The sequence below is a fragment of the Danio rerio genome, chromosome 15 (genome assembly GCF_049306965.1).
Source record: "Danio rerio strain Tuebingen ecotype United States chromosome 15, GRCz12tu, whole genome shotgun sequence".
Classification (NCBI taxonomy): domain Eukaryota; kingdom Metazoa; phylum Chordata; class Actinopteri; order Cypriniformes; family Danionidae; genus Danio; species Danio rerio.
The window spans coordinates 10,930,057-10,953,284 of record NC_133190.1 but is presented as its reverse complement, the minus strand read 5'-3'; the positions used below and the strand labels follow the sequence as shown (position 1 = coordinate 10,953,284).

Sequence of the window (23,228 nt, the reverse complement as noted above, 5' to 3'; positions counted from 1 at the left end):
TGTTAATGACATTACAACATCGATGCTGTATAAGGAACCGTATAAAATGGAAAAAAAGTTCACAATAACAGGTCACCGGAAGTGTATCAGCATGGAAACAGCACTAGCTCGGCATATACCCTATTTAAATAGGAACTTATATACATCTAATATATCTAGAAAACTACAGGAGTATTACATACTAAGCAACAGAATCCTGTGGTGCCACAGAAATGTTTAAGTGATACCACACACTACCACAAGAATACCGCAGGAGTATTACATACTGTACAACACAGAATCCTGTGGTAAAACATCCCCAAAAAACAACAAAGTACTACACAATCATCACATGGTTTTTGTTTTGTACATTTGAAGGTTTACCACATGAAATACCACATGCTACCACAAAAATATTACAGGAATATAACAGTAATACCACACGCTCTACCACAAGAATATCCCAGGAATATTACATATTGTATAACAGAATACTGTGGTAAATACTACCACAATATGAAAGTGATACACTACCACAAGTATACTACAGGAGTATCACATACTGTACAGCACAGAATCATGTGGTAAAACGTCCCAAAAAACAACAAAGTACTACACAGTTACCACATAACATTTGATGGTTTACCACATAGAATACCGCAGGTAATGTTTGTAATGGAGGGTGTCGGTCATCTTGTTGTTTCAATTGCAAATTTATTCCAGTACACAAACATTTGCACACTAAAAAGTTTTTACAATAAATATGAATACATGTGATGTTACTTTGTAAGAATAGGTATTTCTTAATTAAACGACTTAAATGCAGAACATACTGATTTTACCTTGCACTGAGAAAAAAAAATGTTTTAGAAAAAAACAGAACAAAAAAGCTAATTCTTGTGATATTGTACTGCAGAAATTGCTGTAGCAGTCCTGTGATATTTAGCTGTGTTGGTATTACCACACAAAAACAACAGAGAAACCACATACTTCATCCAATGGTAAATTCCTGTGAAATTTCACTGCAGAAAGTGCTGTAGTAATCCTGTCATATTTAGCTTTGCTCATTTTTTTGTGTGGTAAATTTATGTTGTACTGCTGAAATACCACAGGATTACCACAGGACATTTTTGTAAATCCGGTCGCACACCAGAAGCGAACTTAAGTCCAACTTTTGTGCTACAGAAAAGCCCAACAGTTTGTAACGACATAAGGGCATGTGCTAGCTAGACAATATTTTAAATGTCATCCTCTAGTATTAATTATCATAAAAATTCACATTTTCAAAAGAACTCCTCGTATTATAGTAAAACAGATAGTGAAGGGGTAACTAGTGAGTCTTTTCGTCATTTTATTTGATTTCTTTTTTATTACTACAGGTTTGGAACAACATGAGGATCAGATTATTTATTATTATTATTAATTTATTTTTTTGCTTTGGATGAAGTTTTTATATTTTTATTGTTTTTATTCAATGATATGTGCATGATTGTGATAAATGTAGGCAGTTCCTTTGAAAATATGCTATGTACCAGGGATGTCAAACTCCTGGAGGGCCGCAGCCCAGCAGAATTTAGTTCCAGCCCTGCTTCAACACACTACCTTTAGATTTAGTTTGATCAGGTGTGTTTAATTAGTATAACTGCAGTGTTACCCTGTAGATTGTGCAGTAAATAACTGTAAAATAGCCAGTGTTTTGCTGTAATAAAAGGAAACAGTATTTTACTGTAAAAGGAGTAGACTTTGTATGAAATAGTGTAGTGCAAAGAATAAATTACAGTAATTTATTTTATGTACTCATTACAGCTTTGACAATAAATAGCAAATTACTGTTCAACCATTACTGTCCCATCCACTCTGATGCTTTATGTTGCTAATTATAGAGACGTGCATTTTGAAGGCTGAAAACAATGATTTGGGCATCACCACACACTCCCACAGGCTGTCTGTCTTAAAAAGTTTTCAGAAAATGCTGGCCCTTTAAGGGAGTCAGGTGTTTGATTTGTTTACTGCTGAGTGTGCTTCATTCTCTGTCCATCAATTCAGATGTAGAGTCTGATATGTTTTAGGCTTTAAATAAGAATCTACAATGAGTAAGTAAAATGTGTTCAAATGTTTTTGAGGGTTTCTAAAATAAGGCTGTGTTTTAAGTTATATTGTTGTTATCTTGAACTGTGTACTTGAAAGCTACATTGTTAGCTAGTTAGCCCCTCCTCATATAACTTCTTACATTTATTGTATATTGCATACTGCCATAATGTACAGATGTTAACAGTTTTATGTATCTTTCTGGCAACTAAGCCAAAATTAAATTCCATCGCCTCAGTAAGGTAACATGTGCACAGAAATCATCACAGGGAATCACAAAAACATATGATACACTTAACCATCCACACACAAAAGCTCCACTGTCAGCTCCCAGGTTGTGAGTTTGTTGCTAAGTATTTTTCAGAGCTGTGTTTCCACCTATGAATTTATATTAGAAACAATAGAAAAGTTTGTTGTCATGAGATTTTTTAAGTATAAAATATTGGATTCTTTGGTTTTTCGGTGTTGCCGACTTTATTTTTGTTTATATAATTATTTGTAACTTTTTATTGAGAATTGAGTTTTTAATTATTTTAAACTTTAACATTTAAAATAATTAGTTTTTTTTTTTTTTTTTTTGCATGGTCAGCATTGAGGAGAGAGTAACACATTTCACCGCAGCACTTTGTGTGTGTGTTTGTGTATAATACCTATACCTGCTGCAGTCAACCTAAAACCTACAGTAGGTTGACATAAAACGAAAATAACACCCATTCTTGTCTTAGGACATTTTATTTGGCAAATTTTAAAATAACAGTAAGTATATGTGACATGTTAAATATATAGTATAATTTGCTGGTTTTAAACATACAGAATAATAATAAATATAGTTATGAAACAACCATAACACCAAATGTTGACTAATGAAAGTACATTTATAACAACTATTTATTTGTTAGACTTCTGTATTGTCAAACCATGTTGCATACAAATGCATTCAACAGACCTATATAACAGTGCATTGCTGTAGAGGACAAATAAAACACGAGACAGGTGTTTAGAAAGAGTATAGTTTATTTAGTTTGACATGCAAACTTATCTAAACAAGACACACTTTCAGAAAACAGCCCGGAAACATTATAATGCGCGCGCTCGTGAATATAACCCGCGGTTGTCTTCAACTGTTGTCTTCAATAGTCCTTCTTTGCTCAACAACTGAGCTGAAAAACAAAGCAAAACATTACAACAGTCAGACATGGAGCAAAGAGCATAGAATTACCAAGAGGCGACACTCTACAATTTGGGAAACAATAACGCGCTTTTTGAATAAAATAAATAAATAAAAAGCAGCTGCTTTCCATCGCGACAGCAATGACGAGCGATCGCTATCACTTGAAACTGGCGGAATCCGGGTCTGTTGCTCTTGGTCATTCTAAGCTCTTTGCTAAAGGTTTAATCATAACAGTTACCATGGTTTCTATTTCAAACTATAGTAAACTAAAGTTTGAAACTATAGTTTAAAATAGAAGATGAGTGGGCCTCGCTACTCCCACCCACCATAACCCTCGCAGCGAGGCCCCACTACCGGCCGCCCGTGTTTCCCCGAGGGTCCTCGGGGGTTGTGTTCTCCCTGCCTAGGGCTCAAAGGCCGCCTCGCTGACAGAGCACACGAGCTTTATAGGAATGCATATGCAAATTTTTACAAGGCACGTCACTGTTGTCTCGCTGTCATGGCGAGCGCTGAGGAGGGCTCACCTGATTGGACCAGGGAATCTGCGTCAGGGCGGGTTGCCGTCTGCTGTGGACAAAAAATATATTAAATATATTTAATATATATTTTTACATTTTTGGTGCTGTGTAATATTCTGAGATACTTTATACGGTTCCTTTTACAGCATCCATGGTGTAAATTAAGCGTTTCCGGCGAATTGAATGCCAATGCAAAATCCGGTGCGTTTAAGGTCTGTTTTCTTTCAAAATCAGCGATCTCCACAAGCTGAGTGATATCCGATTTAAAGTGGGTCTCAGATTGTACAAGAAGCACTGCATTAAATTACATTTCCCCCGCCATATCCTTATAATATGAGCAATATATTTTACCCCAGTATATTCAATGGAGCTTCTGCGTTAGCCTGCCGATTCTGACGGGCGCGTGCGAGTAAACAGCTTTTTGTCTCGTTTTACGCTTGAGCAACTAAATAAATGCAAAAGTTTATTTAACTGAATGTATGTTAATGACATTACAACATCGATGCTGTATAAGGAACCGTATAAAATGGAAAAAAAGTTCACAATAACAGGTCACCGGAAGTGTATCAGCATGGAAACAGCACTAGCTCGGCATATACCCTATTTAAATAGGAACTTATATACATCTAATATATCTAGAAAACTACAGGAGTATTACATACTAAGCAACAGAATCCTGTGGTGCCACAGAAATGTTTAAGTGATACCACACACTACCACAAGAATACCGCAGGAGTATTACATACTGTACAACACAGAATCCTGTGGTAAAACATCCCAAAAAAACAACAAAGTACTACACAATCATCACATGGTTTTTGTTTTGTACATTTGAAGGTTTACCACATGAAATACCACATGCTACCACAAAAATATTACAGGAATATAACAGTAATACCACACGCTCTACCACAAGAATATCCCAGGAATATTACATATTGTATAACAGAATCCTGTGGTAAATACTACCACAATATGAAAGTGATACACTACCACAAGAATACTACAGGAGTATCACATACTGTACAGCACAGAATCATGTGGTAAAACGTCCCAAAAAACAACAAAGTACTACACAGTTACCACATAACATTTGATGGTTTACCACATAGAATACCGCAGGTAATGTTTGTAATGGAGGGTGTCGGTCATCTTGTTGTTTCAATTGCAAATTTATTCCAGTACACAAACATTTGCACACTAAAAAGTTTTTACAATAAATATGAATACATGTGATGTTACTTTGTAAGAATAGGTATTTCTTAATTAAACGACTTAAATGCAGAACATACTGATTTTACCTTGCACTGAGAAAAAAAAAATGTTTTAGAAAAAACAGAACAAAAAAGCTAATTCTTGTGATATTGTACTGCAGAAATTGCTGTAGCAGTCCTGTGATATTTAGCTGTGTTGGTATTACCACACAAAAACAACAGAGAAACCACATACTTCATCCAATGGTAAATTCCTGTGAAATTTCACTGCAGAAAGTGCTGTAGTAATCCTGTCATATTTAGCTTTGCTCATTTTTTTGTGTGGTAAATTTATGTTGTACTGCTGAAATACCACAGGATTACCACAGGACATTTTTGTAAATCCGGTCGCACACCAGAAGCGAACTTAAGTCCAACTTTTGTGCTACAGAAAAGCCCAACAGTTTGTAACGACATAAGTGCATGTGCTAGCTAGACAATATTTTAAATGTCATCCTCTAGTATTAATTATCATAAAAATTCACATTTTCAAAAGAACTCCTCGTATTATAGTAAAACAGATAGTGAAGGGTTAACTAGTGAGTCTTTTCGTCATTTTATTTGATTTCTTTTTTATTACTACAGGTTTGGAACAACATGAGGATCAGATTATTTATTATTATTATTAATTTATTTTTTTGCTTTGGATGAAGTTTTTATATTTTTATTGTTTTTATTCAATGATATGTGCATGATTGTGATAAATGTAGGCAGTTCCTTTGAAAATATGCTATGTACCAGGGATGTCAAACTCCTGGAGGGCCGCAGCCCAGCAGAATTTAGTTCCAGCCCTGCTTCAACACACTACCTTTAGATTTAGTTTGATCAGGTGTGTTTAATTAGTATAACTGCAGTGTTACCCTGTAGATTGTGCAGTAAATAACTGTAAAATAGCCAGTGTTTTGCTGTAATAAAAGGAAACAGTATTTTACTGTAAAAGGAGTACACTGTAAAATGTAATTAGTTGACCTTACTTAAAAGTATGCAAACTCGTTGCCTCAAAAAAATTAAGCAAAGTAAACTTAAGATTGGTGAGTTAGAAAAGCTTGTTTTTTTTAAGTGTGCAGTACTAAATGAAGTAGTACCACTAACACGTTTTTTTAAGTTCATGTAACTTAATAGCCATGATTAGTGTTAACTTAATTTTTTCATTTTGTGTGGATTGCTTGATATAAATTTAACCCCACTTAGAATTACTAAATACCTACAACTTAACACTTTCAGTTCTGCTCACTAATTTTTCAAGTTCACTTAAATTAAAGAAACCAATTTCCTTTAATGGGTCCTTGTTGTAGCTGCCCAGGTTTGGGTCCAACATGTGGCCTTTTCTCTTCCCCATTTCTTATAAATTTTTGCTGTTACTATGTATTAAAGGCAAACACAACACAAACATATAATATAAAAGAACACTCACTGGGTTGATTCAGCTCCATTACAAAATTTATTCAATGCACATTCAAGTACAAAACAGCAGCTAAACAACAAAGTTGTGGTTTGTTCAACTGTATAAAATGAAAAGGAAAAATATAAAATAATTAAATAAAAACATTTCTGTGAGATAATTCTATGCATGTAACAGTCTCCCAATATTAAACAGGTAACTACTGGATGACTTCAGTGCATGCAAAATCAGTGCATTTCTGATCAAAACCGAAAGTACAACAAATGCTTTTGTTTCCCAAAGTGAGCAGTCAAAGGATTAAACCAACACAAATAAAAACATCACTCCTTGGAGTTTGTGTTTGTACTACATTACAACTATGAAAAGTTTTCCCAAAACACAAATGTAAACAGGATAACCTTGCTAGGTTATTTTCTGACATTATCATCTAATAACAACTAACAACTCATTGCAACACAACGTGGCATTATTTCCACCATTAGCATACCTTCATAACATGGTAGACTTTAATGGAATATTCTTTTTTTTTCCTTTGAGAACGTAAATAAGTGAGAACAGTTGCATGAAAGCATCAAACTTTCTCTGATAAGAGGAGAACATTAATGGCTGCAAAGCTTACAAAGTGCTATCTGACAGCCGACGGCTCTTTACTGTTCTAACCCAGAAGACTGTTCTTCAGAGTTAACAGTTTTGGTGGGAGGTTTTTCTTTCCCAGTCCAAGCATCACAGTCTGAATGAAGTTGAGAGTATTTGCCATGCATTTTGGGTAATCCAAATGCAATGCATATGTAAGACCAAACAAAAGACAAACTGCCTGAGGCAAGTTTTTAATATGATCCATGACAATAACTCCCTCCAGAATGATGGCAGTGGAGATGGGCTGGAGGTCCACTGAGCTTTGACCCTCGTGAGGATTATCTTCACTGACAACTGTCAGCACACCAACAGTGATGGATTCTAGGACCTTGTCTCTCTCTGTATCCTACAAAGACACACATTCTTCAGCATTGCAATTTATGCTGTTCTAAAACATTCTTTTTTTAGTGTTGTATTGTTATCAGAGAACATGGTTTTAAATGTTTTCACACTGGATTGTTACAATAAAGCAAACAAAATATATTTGTAATGGTTAAACTAAAGCTATGGAGATACAAAAAGGTCTATACATTCCCAAAGAGTGACACTGACTTTTCAACCTACAAAATACATCAATCACTGTACAAAATGTATATTGTATATTGAGCAGATAGAATTACACCTGTCAACGCAGGTATAGTTTTATGTTCATGCAGAGTGAAGGATTACAAATTTAAGAATATGTTTAAGATCTATGGAAGACATTTTCTGCCAAATTTAAATAAATTAAAGGACTAAAATGAAAATTTAAACCAGATTAACCATTTCATTACAAAAAACTGTATGCAAAATGTGTGACAAAATTGAGAATGAAATGAAATTATTTCATTCTCATGGTGACAGTGCATCATCCCAGTCAAATTGAAAAATAAAATGCAATTGGTGATTTCACATTTCATTTTTACTGCAGTCTCGAGGCAAGACAGCAAAATTAAAATGAAAAGCCAAACGTGAAAAAGAAATTACAAATAGTTTTACAAAGCTCTTTATTAACGCTCACGCAATAATAGTGACAACTCAAATTCAAATTGTAAATTTTAGTTTTCATTTTAATTCCTCTTTTATTTTGGTAAAGTATGTGTGTGTGTGTGTGTGTGTGTGTGTGTGTGTGTGTGTGTGTGTGTGTGTGTGTGTGTGTGTGTGTGTGTGTGTCTGAGTCTGTGTTTGAATCTGTGTGTGTGTCTGAGTCTGTGTTTGAGTGTGTGTGAGTGTGTCTGTGTTTGAATCTGTGTGTGCAAGTCTTTTTGAATGTGTGAGTGTGTGATTGCCTGTGTTGGAGTGTGTCAGTAAGTTTATGTGTGTCCACCTCCTGGTCCAGGTTGGTGCGAGTGTGTCCACCTCCAAGTTTGTGTGTGTGTGTGTGTGTGTGTATGAGTCTTTTTGAATGCGTGAGTGTGTGTGAGCCTGTGTTTGAGTGTGTGTGTGTGTGTGTGTCTGAGTCTGTGTGTGTTCAACTCCAGGTCGCTATGTTTGTCCATCTCCAGGTCCAGTGTCAGTTTGTGTGTGTGTGTGTGTGTGTGTGTGTGTGTGTGTGTGTGTGTGTGTGTGGTGTGAGTGTGCCCACCTCAATCTCCAGGTTTGTGTGTGTGTCTGAGTCTGTGTTTGAATCTGTGTGTGAGTCTTTTTGAATGTGTGACTGTGACTGTGTGTGTGTGTGTGTGTGTGTGTGTGAGAGTCTTTTTGAATGTGCGAGTGTGTGTGAGCCTGTGTTTGAGTGTGTGTGTGTGTGTGTGTGTTTGAATCTGTGTGTGTGAGTCTTTTTGAATGTGTGAGTGTGTGTGAGCCTGTGTTTGAGTGTGTCAGTAAGTTTGTGTGTGTGTGGGTGTGTCCACCTCCAGGTTGGTGGGTGTGTGTGTAAAATTTGTAGCAATAGCAATGTCTTTAAGTTATCTGACACTAAGTGTTGGCCATGGAAATGTATACTTGTCAATAATATTATATGATATATTTAACCCTTTTCTTGTGCCTTGATCAGACTTAACTGCAGCAGCTCGTGTTCTCAATAAAGAATCCTGCTGAAGAAAGAACCAAGTCTCCTGGTCTTCAATTCTAAGTGTCCTACAAGACCAAACTTTTTCTTATGTGCAAGTACTTACAGAGCAGGTCTTGTAGAATTCACTGGAGTCATCACCGAGTAAAATGGGAATGCCTTTGAGGACAACAGAGCGAAGTACTGTGACGTCTGGTGTCTAATGATACACAGAGAGAGAAAAGACCAGTTAACAATTTGCAAGGCACAAGCAGACAGGAAATAAAATAGGTTGGTCTGGATGGTCTCATTTAGAACTTGATTGATGAACTATCACACAGATCAAAAGCAAAATGAACCTACTTACCATCCAGCTCATGTGCTGCATCAGCTCCCTGAGTTTCTGGCCAACAGTTCCCTTTTTTGTTTTGAAAAGTTCAATGAAACGTGGGGCATACTGGTCCAGAGCCTCAAAGAAGTCTCCCTCAAGATTCTTACTGGCGATTCTATTAAACTCAGCAAACACCTGAAAAAGTAGAGAGGAGTGGGTAGGGATGGAGAGGTGGCAGAGGGATTAACATTTCAACAAGTATTTGGATTTCTAGTCACACACCTTGAATTTATTTTTAATTTTTCATTATTTTATTGGTTGAGAACAAAAATTGCTTACCTGTCTCTCTATGAAGAGTGCTGGCCATCGTTCAACCATGTTCTGTACAGCAGGCACCTTTTTTACAATTTCTTGTCTGCGTAGTGGGAATGATTGGTCCATCATTTGTGAAATGAGAGTGCCATTTGGTTGTTTTTTCTTTATTTCTTCCACTAAAACCATTCTGGCATTTTCTAGACTTGTTTCATCATGTCCTTCAGGTAAGTTAGGCAGGTAGTTTGCTTCACCTCTTCTTGGCCGCTTGATATTCTTGCTTGAGGAATCTCCTTCTGGGTTGCCTTTACTTCTTTTGCCTCCATTGATTGCTACATCCTCACATCCAGCTTTTCGAAGCTTTGTGCGATAATTGGCCATCTTAAATTTAAGGCTATTTTTCCAGCCATACCATCTGTGTGGTCCAGGCTCAGTGAGGCAGGGGTGTTTGCTAATCAGTGCTTTTGCAACACTGCTGAAGTTATCATCGTCAGGGTAAGCCTTGAAACTGTACATCGTCTCAGCAAGCTTTTCTAGTATGTCATGCTTCATATCTCGTGGTAGAGTCATATGTGTTTCATCTTTCATATAGGCAAGATCTGCCTGTCTGAGCCTATACTCAACATCTACTGAGAAATTGGGTATGTCAAAGAACTCTGGCCACTGTTGTCTTAGCGATGGTGATGCTCCTACAGGCGACAGGATCTCAGTGTCTGCTGTGCTGCCCTCAGTGTCTGATGTTGTGGTGGGTGATGACAATGCTGTTAAATGGAGAGCCACAAGAGGGATGATTTTGACTGTAGCTCTTTCAGGTAAATCAGTTATTTCAGTCAAATTGCAGAGGGCATTATTGAAGTCTTGATCTTCATACTGCAGTTTAAAGTCATACTGCAGTGACAGTTTATCCACCAGTTGCACTTTGAATTCTTCAATGGACTGTGGTCTCTTATTTAAAGTCAACTTCCTTATATCATCTTCAGCGATGATGACTCTCAGTAACAACCTCTGGTCCATTTTGATAACTGTTTGACTCTCTCAGCATAATATGTGCCGTTTCAGTGTGACAAGCTGCTTGTCTACAACTCTGTAAAGTGAAATCGGGAAAACATCATTTAATTCAGACAACTGAGTGACAGAGAACGTGGGCAAATGGCTACTACAGAGCTCGTACGCTCTAAGATGCTCATTGTACCATGATTTCATAAGTCTGCAGACAAATATTATGTCTGTATTGATCACCACAATCTTTGCTATTTGTCTGAAATCTGGCAGCCCTGAGCACGATCCAACGGAAATTACCATATTAGCACTGTACTTAATGCCATCTATGCAAACAGAAGCTGCTACAAGGACTGTGTTCTGGTTATTCCTGAGATGGAGACGGTTCTTCACATTTTCAGGAAATGAAGCAACCATTACAGACTTCACTTTGTTAATTTCAACAGATGGCTTGAAAAAGGAGGTAGCAGCTAAATGGAAGGCTATCATATGCTGGTGTCTGAGAGCTAAAGTAAGGGGTATGTTTTTGAAGTTGTGAATGTGACGCACAACTTTCTTGAAGAACTTGTGTTTGCCTTCAAAACGCATTGTCCACACATCACACAATGGACCAAAAGTTTGAATTAGTTGAGGATAGTGCTCAATGTAGTGGTGCTTCGGTCGTAGCTTCTCATTCGGGAAAACTTTCTGAAATATATCTCTATGTTCTGCAATCTTGCAGTCAAGAAAGCACACTGACTCCTCTGAGAAGCTTGCAGACACTGACAATTCCACTACATCTTTTAAGTTCATTAAAACCTCCCAGGTTTCATCCCCCTCGGGAATGTGATGACCTATCAGTAGTGGCAGAAGGCGAAGGAGTGTCCAATTTTCATGACCATTTCCTCCAATTGTTGCTTTGGAAGCAAAGTTCTTTGCGATGATCTGGGGTTGGTTTGTTCTGTCTGAAAATGTATATGGAAACTGTTTAATAGCCACATTCAGGATTTCAAGTGAGAAGTATCCCTTTGATATTAGTGCCTTTAAGCACAAAGCCAGTTCAGCCGGAACAACACCCTCCAGAAGATCATGCAAAAGGTCTGGAGGATACCCATTGACAACATGAAAATGTTCCAAGCTTTTACTAAGTGGGCAGCTTCTTTTCACGCCATATTGTTGAGCCATGGTAGGATCCTGCAATACATCTTGCACCTGTCTATCATGATTTTCTTTTGTTCTTGATGGAAATGAGCCTGTCCTCACTTCCTTGTGTTGTATTTCCTCCCGTTTGGCCATACAGAATCGGCACATCTGACTTACTGTGAAGCTCTCAAAGAACCCTCCCAAAGAATGGGCAGCTAAATTATCTGCTGCAACAAATAATACTGTGCCTTTTATGCTGGCTCCTAACTGTTCAACATATACACCCTGTTGCTCAAGAAAAACAAGGTCCTGAATGAGTGGACGGAGAATTTCCCCATAACCATGGTCTTTGAGACTGCTGACCTTGCAAAGTAGAGCAAGCTGAATGGAATGAAGAGAGGAGCGATATTTAGGGTGTAGATTTCCAAGTACCCAGTAAATGGCACATAGCTTGTGTTTCTTTCTGGAGGTTCCTAAGGGGTTAGCCACCTCAAAATCATCTATGTACAAGCAAAGAGCAATCCTGAATTCTTCCTCTGTCAAGAGAGAATTGTCTTTAAACCGGGAACCATCCCTGTGAGATCGGTATCCTTGTGACAAATTTGGCTCAGGTGACATGGCCTTATCTAAAATGTCTCCATTGTTTAGCAATGTCTGCAGCATTTTTAGTACGGGGATATACACAAATGTCTGCTTGTCATCTTTTAGGACAAACTCAACAGGCGTTACCACTGAGAATTCTTTTGAAATGTATGATGTTCGCTTGCTAGTGGTTGACAATGACCCCCCAGTAGAGGTGAATTTTAGGAATACATTATTCTCAGTAAATACTTTAACTATCTCACTCACTAAAGAGTCCTCAACATCTCCACAATGTTGATTTAGTATTTTTTTAACAGATGTATGTAACAATGGCTGTGAAAGCACATAAATTTGATTGATCTGCTCTATAACTTCTTGCAGGGCATTTTCAGAGATGTTAAGAATTGATTTCATTTTCAGAAATAGAGCAGCTACATTATGTTCCAACTGACTCTCCAAGTTCTCCACATCTTCACTGAGCTCAGTAACCTCAAACTCAACCTCATCAGTTTCAGGGGCACTATCCTCGGGTTGAATATTTGTATGAGGTGGAGGTTCCTCAAGTTCATTATGTGACACAATTTCAGGTTTGAATGCCATGTTATTGTGGTCTTGATGTTCTTTGCTTTTATGTGCATTAAAGGTTGAATAAACATTGCTCTGAAAGTTACAGCCTTGATATGGACAAGAAACCTTTTGCTTCAGCTTCAAATGTCTTCGTAAATGGGTAAAAAAGTCAGCATCAGTGCAAGGCTCCACAAAGTCACACAGCTGACAATGGAAAGCAGTTTCACCCACGTTCCCTAAGTCCTTTTGAGTGTGCCATGTTGATAAGTGGACTTTGAGTGCATTGAAAGATTTAAATGTGCACAGGCATTCCTTATGAAGGCATGGTAGTGGTGATATTCGAGTGTGGCACCCGTGTTTTAAGCGGTAATGTTTAAGTAAGTAGCCCCTCTTTTCAGCACAAAATGTGCAGTACTTACATGTCCACTGCATAGGAAACGGTTTGTCGTTTTGAAAAATCTGAAAAGAAAGAAAAGATAATTTTAGCATCAAGCCTAGCAACATAAAAAGACAAAAACACTAAAATGCAGTATCAGATTTGGAATACCAGAGCTATGGGTAAAACTAAATCCTTGCAAAAATCTAATTATCAAGCTTTTAATCAATGAACTTCTTTAAAACTATAGTTAAAAACTATTTGCTAATTTCAAGTTGTTAAATTAAAAATAACATTTTATTGTTACTAATTTTATTAAATAAATGTTTTCTTGATTGAAACAAAGCATTATTACTTAATAATTAATTTATTTTGTTGCAAATAAATTGTGTTGAAAATCATGTATCAAATTTGATACCTGTTGTATAAAATTATTTTCCGAACAATGATGTCACATTTTTGTAATGTAATCAATATAACGCCTACTACAATGCAAAAACACTGTTTTTGGATGATTAAATTAATATAAATAGAAACTGAAATACCATTTTAAAATACATTGTGTGTATTTTTACAATAATTTATAATCGATAAACTATATTGATCAATTTCTGTGTATTTTTAGATGTCAAAAGAATAGAGGAAGATATTACAAAAATTAAAGTGTCTTGAAAATGCCTTCAGCATAATAGTCTATGGCAATTAAAGTGACAGAGAGAAGTTAAGGAAAGAGGAGGATGCCTGACCATGCATGATAATGGTCATTCAGACAGCAGTGATGAGGAAGAATATCAAGAAGAAAATGTAGTTTAGACACGCACAGAAGTAAAGGTCCCAACTACACGAACACAGTCAGAAAGCAGTCAGCAAAGCAGACTCCATCCTTACTTATCTTCCTCTAACTGCACTATGGCACTTTAATTGCCATCTATTATTATGGACTCTGTATATGTAGAGTATTGAAATAGTTTGCCACTGATGAAATGCTACAGGACACTGGAGAACAAATAAGCCTGCACAATATATTCAAAGATGGCAAGTCTATAAACACAGATGCCAAATAAATTCAGAAAGTCCTAGGCATGTACATGAACATGCACCCCATAAAAGGTCCATGTTTATGTACATGTGCTTTTTTAATGTTACAAGGCATGATCCTGATCATTTTCCAACATGGAGAAACCTGACAGAGATAAAAACACTGCACAAGCAATGACTTCTCACTTCTGTGTACCGTGTAAATGTAAAGGGCATCTTTGCTTGAACAAGAACTGAAACTACTAGTGCGCCTACCACAATGTGAAATAATAAAACACTGTAAAATGCTTAATGTAACAAAAAATAAAGAGATAAACTGCCTAAAATGTTCTCTTTTGTCAAAAAGAGAAGGGCAAATTCATTTTTTTGTAATTAAAATTTTCTATGTTTTGAGCAAAAAGTTGCACAAACGCCTGATGTATCAAATGTGATACAAAATAAATATCATGAAAAAAATTTATATTTTTATATTTATATTTTATGTATAATCTGTAGTCCTGGTTATGATGGACTATAAATCGAACCCACAGTATCTATGGAGACAGTCCAGAAATACTAATTAAATCAAATAGTTGAAATTCTAAATATGCACAAAATATTCTGTATGATGAAATATACTATAATGAAATAATTTCAACACACAAGATTTTCTAAGCTTTTGTTGTAATCCAATTGCTCTGATGTAAGCATAACTTTTACTTTAGCATGCAATAATTATACAGTTATTAGTTGAAAATACCTTTTATTGCTGGGATTATGGAATGTGTGGATTGATCACCATCTGCTTGAGCCTGGAAGGGGGCAGTTAAAAAAAAATACAACAATTTAGCACAACCAAGTACATGTGAAACCTGTAACATAGGCCAATAACCCACAATGACAGCTCCCAGTATTAAAATGTACATATTATGTACAAGATGACCTTAAAGAACAATGTAAGCCACTGAGTATGCCAGCAAATATGTTCCCTATCATAGCAGACTATGATAAACTCAGTGTAAAGATCTTTTCAGACAGGTAAACACTCTTGTCTGTAGCGAACCAAGACGGATCTGGGTAGTAATATTAAAATATATTAAAATACTATATTAAAATAAAAGGATACATCCAGACTTGTTCTGATGTTCTGCCTGAGCTTACAAACAACAGTTATAAAACTCAGGAAACTCCCAAACCGCCGGGATCAGTCTCTCATCATCATGCTAGCTGCTAGTCAGTACTCGATGACAAATGTTACTTGCATGGCAGGTGGGCGCGTGCGCGTGACGAGCACGCCCGCGACCGTTAACGTTACTGCTACATTAAAGTTTTTCCTCAATTTTATCGTGACAAAAGTCTTGAAAGTTACCTATTTTCAACACAGAGGAAGTTATGGAAGTTTCATCAAAATAGAGTCACGTTATGTCCATAATATAGTTAGCTAGCGTTAGCCGACATTACTACACACATCATAGCAGGCACAAAACACTGGCGCTAACTTACAGAAACAAAACGATCTGCGCAAGGGTAAATTAAAATATTTACTCACCAAATGAGTGTGCCAAGCACAAGAATCGCTGTTATGCTGACGATAATCACAAGTGCCGTTGAAGCGATGTTTAGGTCCAGCTCAATGATATCCAGCTTCATCTGGTCGGTCAGTTGCGGGCAAGACGTGACATACCGTTTGCAAAATTACGAATCCCGCCACGCCAAGACCCGCCTTACGAAGCAGCTTGATTGGTTGGGGGGATGATTGATTGATCTGCGCATGCTCACAGTGTCATAAACTTACTTTTTCTAAATGAATCCAGCTCAAGTAAACTGAGCTGGTAAGATTTTTCAACCTCAAAGTACAAGTAACTTACTAAAAGTGAGTGTTAATAGCAGGTTGATAAAAACTGATTAAGGTCAATTTACTATTTTTAATTAAATACCATGTTTGCATTTACAGTGTAGACTTTGTATGAAATTGTGTAGTGCAAAGAATAAATTACAGTAATTTATTTTATGTACTCATTACAGCTTTGACAATAAATAGCAAATTACTGTTCAACCATTACTGTCCCATCCACTCTGATGCTTTATGTTGCTAATTATAGAGACGTGCATTTTGAAGGCTGAAAACAATGATTTGGGCATCACCACACACTCCCACAGGCTGTCTGTCTTAAAAAGTTTTCAGAAAATGCTGGCCCTTTAAGGGAGTCAGGTGTTTGATTTGTTTACTGCTGAGTGTGCTTCATTCTCTGTCCATCAATTCAGATGTAGAGTCTGATATGTTTTAGGCTTTAAATAAGAATCTACAATGAGTAAGTAAAATGTGTTCAAATGTTTTTAAGGGTTTCTAAAATAAGGCTGTGTTTTAAGTTATATTGTTGTTATCTTGAACTGTGTACTTGAAAGCTACATTGTTAGCTAGTTAGCCCCTCCTCATATAACTTCTTACATTTATTGTATATTGCATACTGCCATAATGTACAGATGTTAACAGTTTTATGTATCTTTCTGGCAACTAAGCCAAAATTAAATTCCATCGCCTCAGTAAGGTAACATGTGCACAGAAATCATCACAGGGAATCACAAAAACATATGATACACTTAACCATCCACACACAAAAGCTCCACTGTCAGCTCCCAGGTTGTGAGTTTGTTGCTAAGTATTTTTCAGAGCTGTGTTTCCACCTATGAATTTATATTAGAAACAATAGAAAAGTTTGTTGTCATGAGATTTTTTAAGTAAATAATAATTATAACAATAAAATATTGGATTCTTTGGTTTTTCGGTGTTGCCGACTTTATTTTTGTTTATATAATTATTTGTAACTTTTTATTGAGAATTGAGTTTTTAATTATTTTAAACTTTAACATTTAAAATAATTAGTTTTTTTTTTTTTTTTGCATGGTCAGCATTGAGGAGAGAGTAACACATTTCACCGCAGCACTTTGTGTGTGTGTTTGTGTATAATACCTATACCTGCTGCAGTCAACCTAAAACCTACAGTAGGTTGACATAAAACGAAAATAACACCCATTCTTGTCTTAGGACATTTTATTTGGCAAATTTTAAAATGTAAGTATATGTGACATGTTAAATATATAGTATAATTTGCTGGTTTTAAACATACAGAATAATAATAAATATAGTTATGAAACAACCATAACACCAAATGTTGACTAATGAAAGTACATTTATAACAACTATTTATTTGTTAGACTTCTGTATTGTCAAACCATGTTGCATACAAATGCATTCAACAGACCTATATGACAGTGCATTGCTGTAGAGGACAAATAAAACACGAGACAGGTGTTTAGAAAGAGTATAGTTTATTTAGTTTGACATGCAAACTTATCTAAACAAGACACACTTTCAGAAAACAGCCCGGAAACATTATAATGCGCGCGCTCGTGAATATAACCCGCGGTTGTCTTCAACTGTTGTCTTCAATAGTCCTTCTTTGCTCAACAACTGAGCTGAAAAACAAAGCAAAACATTACAACAGTCAGACATGGAGCAAAGAGCATAGAATTACCAAGAGGCGACACTCTACAATTTGGGAAACAATAACGCGCTTTTTGAATAAAATAAATAAATAAAAAGCAGCTGCTTTCCATCGCGACAGCAATGACGAGCGATCGCTATCACTTGAAACTGGCGGAATCCGGGTCTGTTGCTCTTGGTCATTCTAAGCTCTTTGCTAAAGGTTTAATCATAACAGTTACCATGGTTTCTATTTCAAACTATAGTAAACTAAAGTTTGAAACTATAGTTTAAAATAGAAGATGAGTGGGCCTCGCTACTCCCACCCACCATAACCCTCGCAGCGAGGCCCCACTACCGGCCGCCCGTGTTTCCCCGAGGGTCCTCGGGGGTTGTGTTCTCCCTGCCTAGGGCTCAAAGGCCGCCTCGCTGACAGAGCACACGAGCTTTATAGGAATGCATATGCAAATTTTTACAAGGCACGTCACTGTTGTCTCGCTGTCATGGCGAGCGCTGAGGAGGGCTCACCTGATTGGACCAGGGAATCTGCGTCAGGGCGGGTTGCCGTCTGCTGTGGACAAAAAATATATTAAATATATTTAATATATATTTTTACATTTTTGGTGCTGTGTAATATTCTGAGATACTTTATACGGTTCCTTTTACAGCATCCATGGTGTAAATTAAGCGTTTCCGGCGAATTGAATGCCAATGCAAAATCCGGTGCGTTTAAGGTCTGTTTTCTTTCAAAATCAGCGATCTCCACAAGCTGAGTGATATCCGATTTAAAGTGGGTCTCAGATTGTACAAGAAGCACTGCATTAAATTACATTTCCCCCGCCATATCCTTATAATATGAGCAATATATTTTACCCCAGTATATTCAATGGAGCTTCTGCGTTAGCCTGCCGATTCTGACGGGCGCGTGCGAGTAAACAGCTTTTTGTCTCGTTTTACGCTTGAGCAACTAAATAAATGCAAAAGTTTATTTAACTGAATGTATGTTAATGACATTACAACATCGATGCTGTATAAGGAACCGTATAAAATGGAAAAAAAGTTCACAATAACAGGTCACCGGAAGTGTATCAGCATGGAAACAGCACTAGCTCGGCATATACCCTATTTAAATAGGAACTTATATACATCTAATATATCTAGAAAACTACAGGAGTATTACATACTAAGCAACAGAATCCTGTGGTGCCACAGAAATGTTTAAGTGATACCACACACTACCACAAGAATACCGCAGGAGTATTACATACTGTACAACACAGAATCCTGTGGTAAAACATCCCAAAAAAACAACAAAGTACTACACAATCATCACATGGTTTTTGTTTTGTACATTTGAAGGTTTACCACATGAAATACCACATGCTACCACAAAAATAGTACAGGAATATAACAGTAATACCACACGCTCTACCACAAGAATATCCCAGGAATATTACATATTGTATAACAGAATCCTGTGGTAAATACTACCACAATATGAAAGTGATACACTACCACAAGAATACTACAGGAGTATCACATACTGTACAGCACAGAATCATGTGGTAAAACGTCCCAAAAAACAACAAAGTACTACACAGTTACCACATAACATTTGATGGTTTACCACATAGAATACCGCAGGTAATGTTTGTAATGGAGGGTGTCGGTCATCTTGTTGTTTCAATTGCAAATTTATTCCAGTACACAAACATTTGCACACTAAAAAGTTTTTACAATAAATATGAATACATGTGATGTTACTTTGTAAGAATAGGTATTTCTTAATTAAACGACTTAAATGCAGAACATACTGATTTTACCTTGCACTGAGAAAAAAAAATGTTTTAGAAAAAAACAGAACAAAAAAGCTAATTCTTGTGATATTGTACTGCAGAAATTGCTGTAGCAGTCCTGTGATATTTAGCTGTGTTGGTATTACCACACAAAAACAACAGAGAAACCACATACTTCATCCAATGGTAAATTCCTGTGAAATTTCACTGCAGAAAGTGCTGTAGTAATCCTGTCATATTTAGCTTTGCTCATTTTTTTGTGTGGTAAATTTATGTTGTACTGCTGAAATACCACAGGATTACCACAGGACATTTTTGTAAATCCGGTCGCACACCAGAAGCGAACTTAAGTCCAACTTTTGTGCTACAGAAAAGCCCAACAGTTTGTAACGACATAAGGGCATGTGCTAGCTAGACAATATTTTAAATGTCATCCTCTAGTATTAATTATCATAAAAATTCACATTTTCAAAAGAACTCCTCGTATTATAGTAAAACAGATAGTGAAGGGTTAACTAGTGAGTCTTTTCGTCATTTTATTTGATTTCTTTTTTATTACTACAGGTTTGGAACAACATGAGGATCAGATTATTTATTATTATTATTAATTTATTTTTTTGCTTTGGATGAAGTTTTTATATTTTTATTGTTTTTATTCAATGATATGTGCATGATTGTGATAAATGTAGGCAGTTCCTTTGAAAATATGCTATGTACCAGGGATGTCAAACTCCTGGAGGGCCGCAGCCCAGCAGAATTTAGTTCCAGCCCTGCTTCAACACACTACCTTTAGATTTAGTTTGATCAGGTGTGTTTAATTAGTATAACTGCAGTGTTACCCTGTAGATTGTGCAGTAAATAACTGTAAAATAGCCAGTGTTTTGCTGTAATAAAAGGAAACAGTATTTTACTGTAAAAGGAGTAGACTTTGTATGAAATTGTGTAGTGCAAAGAATAAATTACAGTAATTTATTTTATGTACTCATTACAGCTTTGACAATAAATAGCAAATTACTGTTCAACCATTACTGTCCCATCCACTCTGATGCTTTATGTTGCTAATTATAGAGACGTGCATTTTGAAGGCTGAAAACAATGATTTGGGCATCACCACACACTCCCACAGGCTGTCTGTCTTAAAAAGTTTTCAGAAAATGCTGGCCCTTTAAGGGAGTCAGGTGTTTGATTTGTTTACTGCTGAGTGTGCTTCATTCTCTGTCCATCAATTCAGATGTAGAGTCTGATATGTTTTAGGCTTTAAATAAGAATCTACAATGAGTAAGTAAAATGTGTTCAAATGTTTTTGAGGGTTTCTAAAATAAGGCTGTGTTTTAAGTTATATTGTTGTTATCTTGAACTGTGTACTTGAAAGCTACATTGTTAGCTAGTTAGCCCCTCCTCATATAACTTCTTACATTTATTGTATATTGCATACTGCCATAATGTACAGATGTTAACAGTTTTATGTATCTTTCTGGCAACTAAGCCAAAATTAAATTCCATCGCCTCAGTAAGGTAACATGTGCACAGAAATCATCACAGGGAATCACAAAAACATATGATACACTTAACCATCCACACACAAAAGCTCCACTGTCAGCTCCCAGGTTGTGAGTTTGTTGCTAAGTATTTTTCAGAGCTGTGTTTCCACCTATGAATTTATATTAGAAACAATAGAAAAGTTTGTTGTCATGAGATTTTTTAAGTATAAAATATTGGATTCTTTGGTTTTTCGGTGTTGCCGACTTTATTTTTGTTTATATAATTATTTGTAACTTTTTATTGAGAATTGAGTTTTTAATTATTTTAAACTTTAACATTTAAAATAATTAGTTTTTTTTTTTTTTGCATGGTCAGCATTGGGGAGAGAGTAACACATTTCACCGCAGCACTTTGTGTGTGTGTTTGTGTATAATACCTATACCTGCTGCAGTCAACCTAAAACCTACAGTAGGTTGACATAAAACGAAAATAACACCCATTCTTGTCTTAGGACATTTTATTTGGCAAATTTTAAAATAACAGTAAGTATATGTGACATGTTAAATATATAGTATAATTTGCTGGTTTTAAACATACAGAATAATAATAAATATAGTTATGAAACAACTATAACACCAAATGTTGACTAATGAAAGTACATTTATAACAACTATTTATTTGTTAGACTTCTGTATTGTCAAACCATGTTGCATACAAATGCATTCAACAGACCTATATAACAGTGCATTGCTGTAGAGGACAAATAAAACACGAGACAGGTGTTTAGAAAGAGTATAGTTTATTTAGTTTGACATGCAAACTTATCTAAACAAGACACACTTTCAGAAAACAGCCCGGAAACATTATAATGCGCGCGCTCGTGAATATAACCCGCGGTTGTCTTCAACTGTTGTCTTCAATAGTCCTTTGCTCAACAACTGAGCTGAAAAACAAAGCAAAACATTACAACAGTCAGACATGGAGCAAAGAGCATAGAATTACCAAGAGGCGACACTCTACAATTTGGGAAACAATAACGCGCTTTTTGAATAAAATAAATAAATAAAAAGCAGCTGCTTTCCATCGCGACAGCAATGACGAGCGATCGCTATCACTTGAAACTGGCGGAATCCGGGTCTGTTGCTCTTGGTCATTCTAAGCTCTTTGCTAAAGGTTTAATCATAACAGTTACCATGGTTTCTATTTCAAATTATAGTAAACTAAAGTTTGAAACTATAGTTTAAAATAGAAGATGAGTGGGCCTCGCTACTCCCACCCACCATAACCCTCGCAGCGAGGCCCCACTACCGGCCGCCCGTGTTTCCCCGAGGGTCCTCGGGGGTTGTGTTCTCCCTGCCTAGGGCTCAAAGGCCGCCTCGCTGACAGAGCACACGAGCTTTATAGGAATGCATATGCAAATTTTTACAAGGCACGTCACTGTTGTCTCGCTGTCATGGCGAGCGCTGAGGAGGGCTCACCTGATTGGACCAGGGAATCTGCGTCAGGGCGGGTTGCCGTCTGCTGTGGACAAAAAATATATTAAATATATTTAATATATATTTTTACATTTTTGGTGCTGTGTAATATTCTGAGATACTTTATACGGTTCCTTTTACAGCATCCATGGTGTAAATTAAGCGTTTCCGGCGAATTGAATGCCAATGCAAAATCCGGTGCGTTTAAGGTCTGTTTTCTTTCAAAATCAGCGATCTCCACAAGCTGAGTGATATCCGATTTAAAGTGGGTCTCAGATTGTACAAGAAGTACTGCATTAAATTACATTTCCCCCGCCATATCCTTATAATATGAGCAATATATTTTACCCCAGTATATTCAATGGAGCTTCTGCGTTAGCCTGCCGATTCTGACGGGCGCGTGCGAGTAAACAGCTTTTTGTCTCGTTTTACGCTTGAGCAACTAAATAAATGCAAAAGTTTATTTAACTGAATGTATGTTAATGACATTACAACATCGATGCTGTATAAGGAACCGTATAAAATGGAAAAAAAGTTCACAATAACAGGTCACCGGAAGTGTATCAGCATGGAAACAGCACTAGCTCGGCATATACCCTATTTAAATAGGAACTTATATACATCTAATATATCTAGAAAACTACAGGAGTATTACATACTAAGCAACAG

The 23,228-nt window shown here is 36.5% G+C and overlaps 1 protein-coding gene and 1 long non-coding RNA gene across 4 annotated transcripts; both read right to left on the bottom strand.

The window, feature by feature from the left end:
* Positions 1-1,402: 1,402 nt before the first annotated feature.
* On the bottom strand, positions 1,403-17,176 carry LOC141377770 (uncharacterized). Its single transcript, XR_012390636.1, has 2 exons — positions 17,008-17,176; positions 1,403-2,445 (listed from the first exon to the last, which is right to left on the bottom strand). It is a non-coding gene; the product is annotated as an uncharacterized lncRNA (long non-coding RNA).
* Positions 6,428-15,974, bottom strand: LOC141375031 (sterile alpha motif domain-containing protein 3-like). Of its 3 annotated transcripts, XM_073923403.1 has the most exons (7): positions 15,872-15,974; positions 15,083-15,134; positions 13,349-13,388; positions 9,687-10,743; positions 9,384-9,542; positions 9,144-9,236; positions 6,428-7,393 (listed from the first exon to the last, which is right to left on the bottom strand). In XM_073923403.1, exons 4-7 carry the CDS (start codon positions 10,671-10,673, stop codon positions 7,067-7,069), a joined length of 1,566 nt encoding a protein of 521 aa, XP_073779504.1. In that variant the 5' UTR covers positions 10,674-10,743; positions 13,349-13,388; positions 15,083-15,134; positions 15,872-15,974; the 3' UTR covers positions 6,428-7,066. The 3 variants fall into 3 exon arrangements, with proteins under 3 accessions (XP_073779504.1, XP_073779503.1, XP_073779502.1); XM_073923402.1 differs by lacking the exons at positions 6,428-7,393; positions 9,144-9,236; positions 9,384-9,542 and having other exon boundaries at positions 9,618-13,388; positions 15,449-15,974; XM_073923401.1 differs by lacking the exons at positions 6,428-7,393; positions 9,144-9,236; positions 9,384-9,542 and having other exon boundaries at positions 9,618-13,388.
* Positions 17,177-23,228: the final 6,052 nt, after the last annotated feature.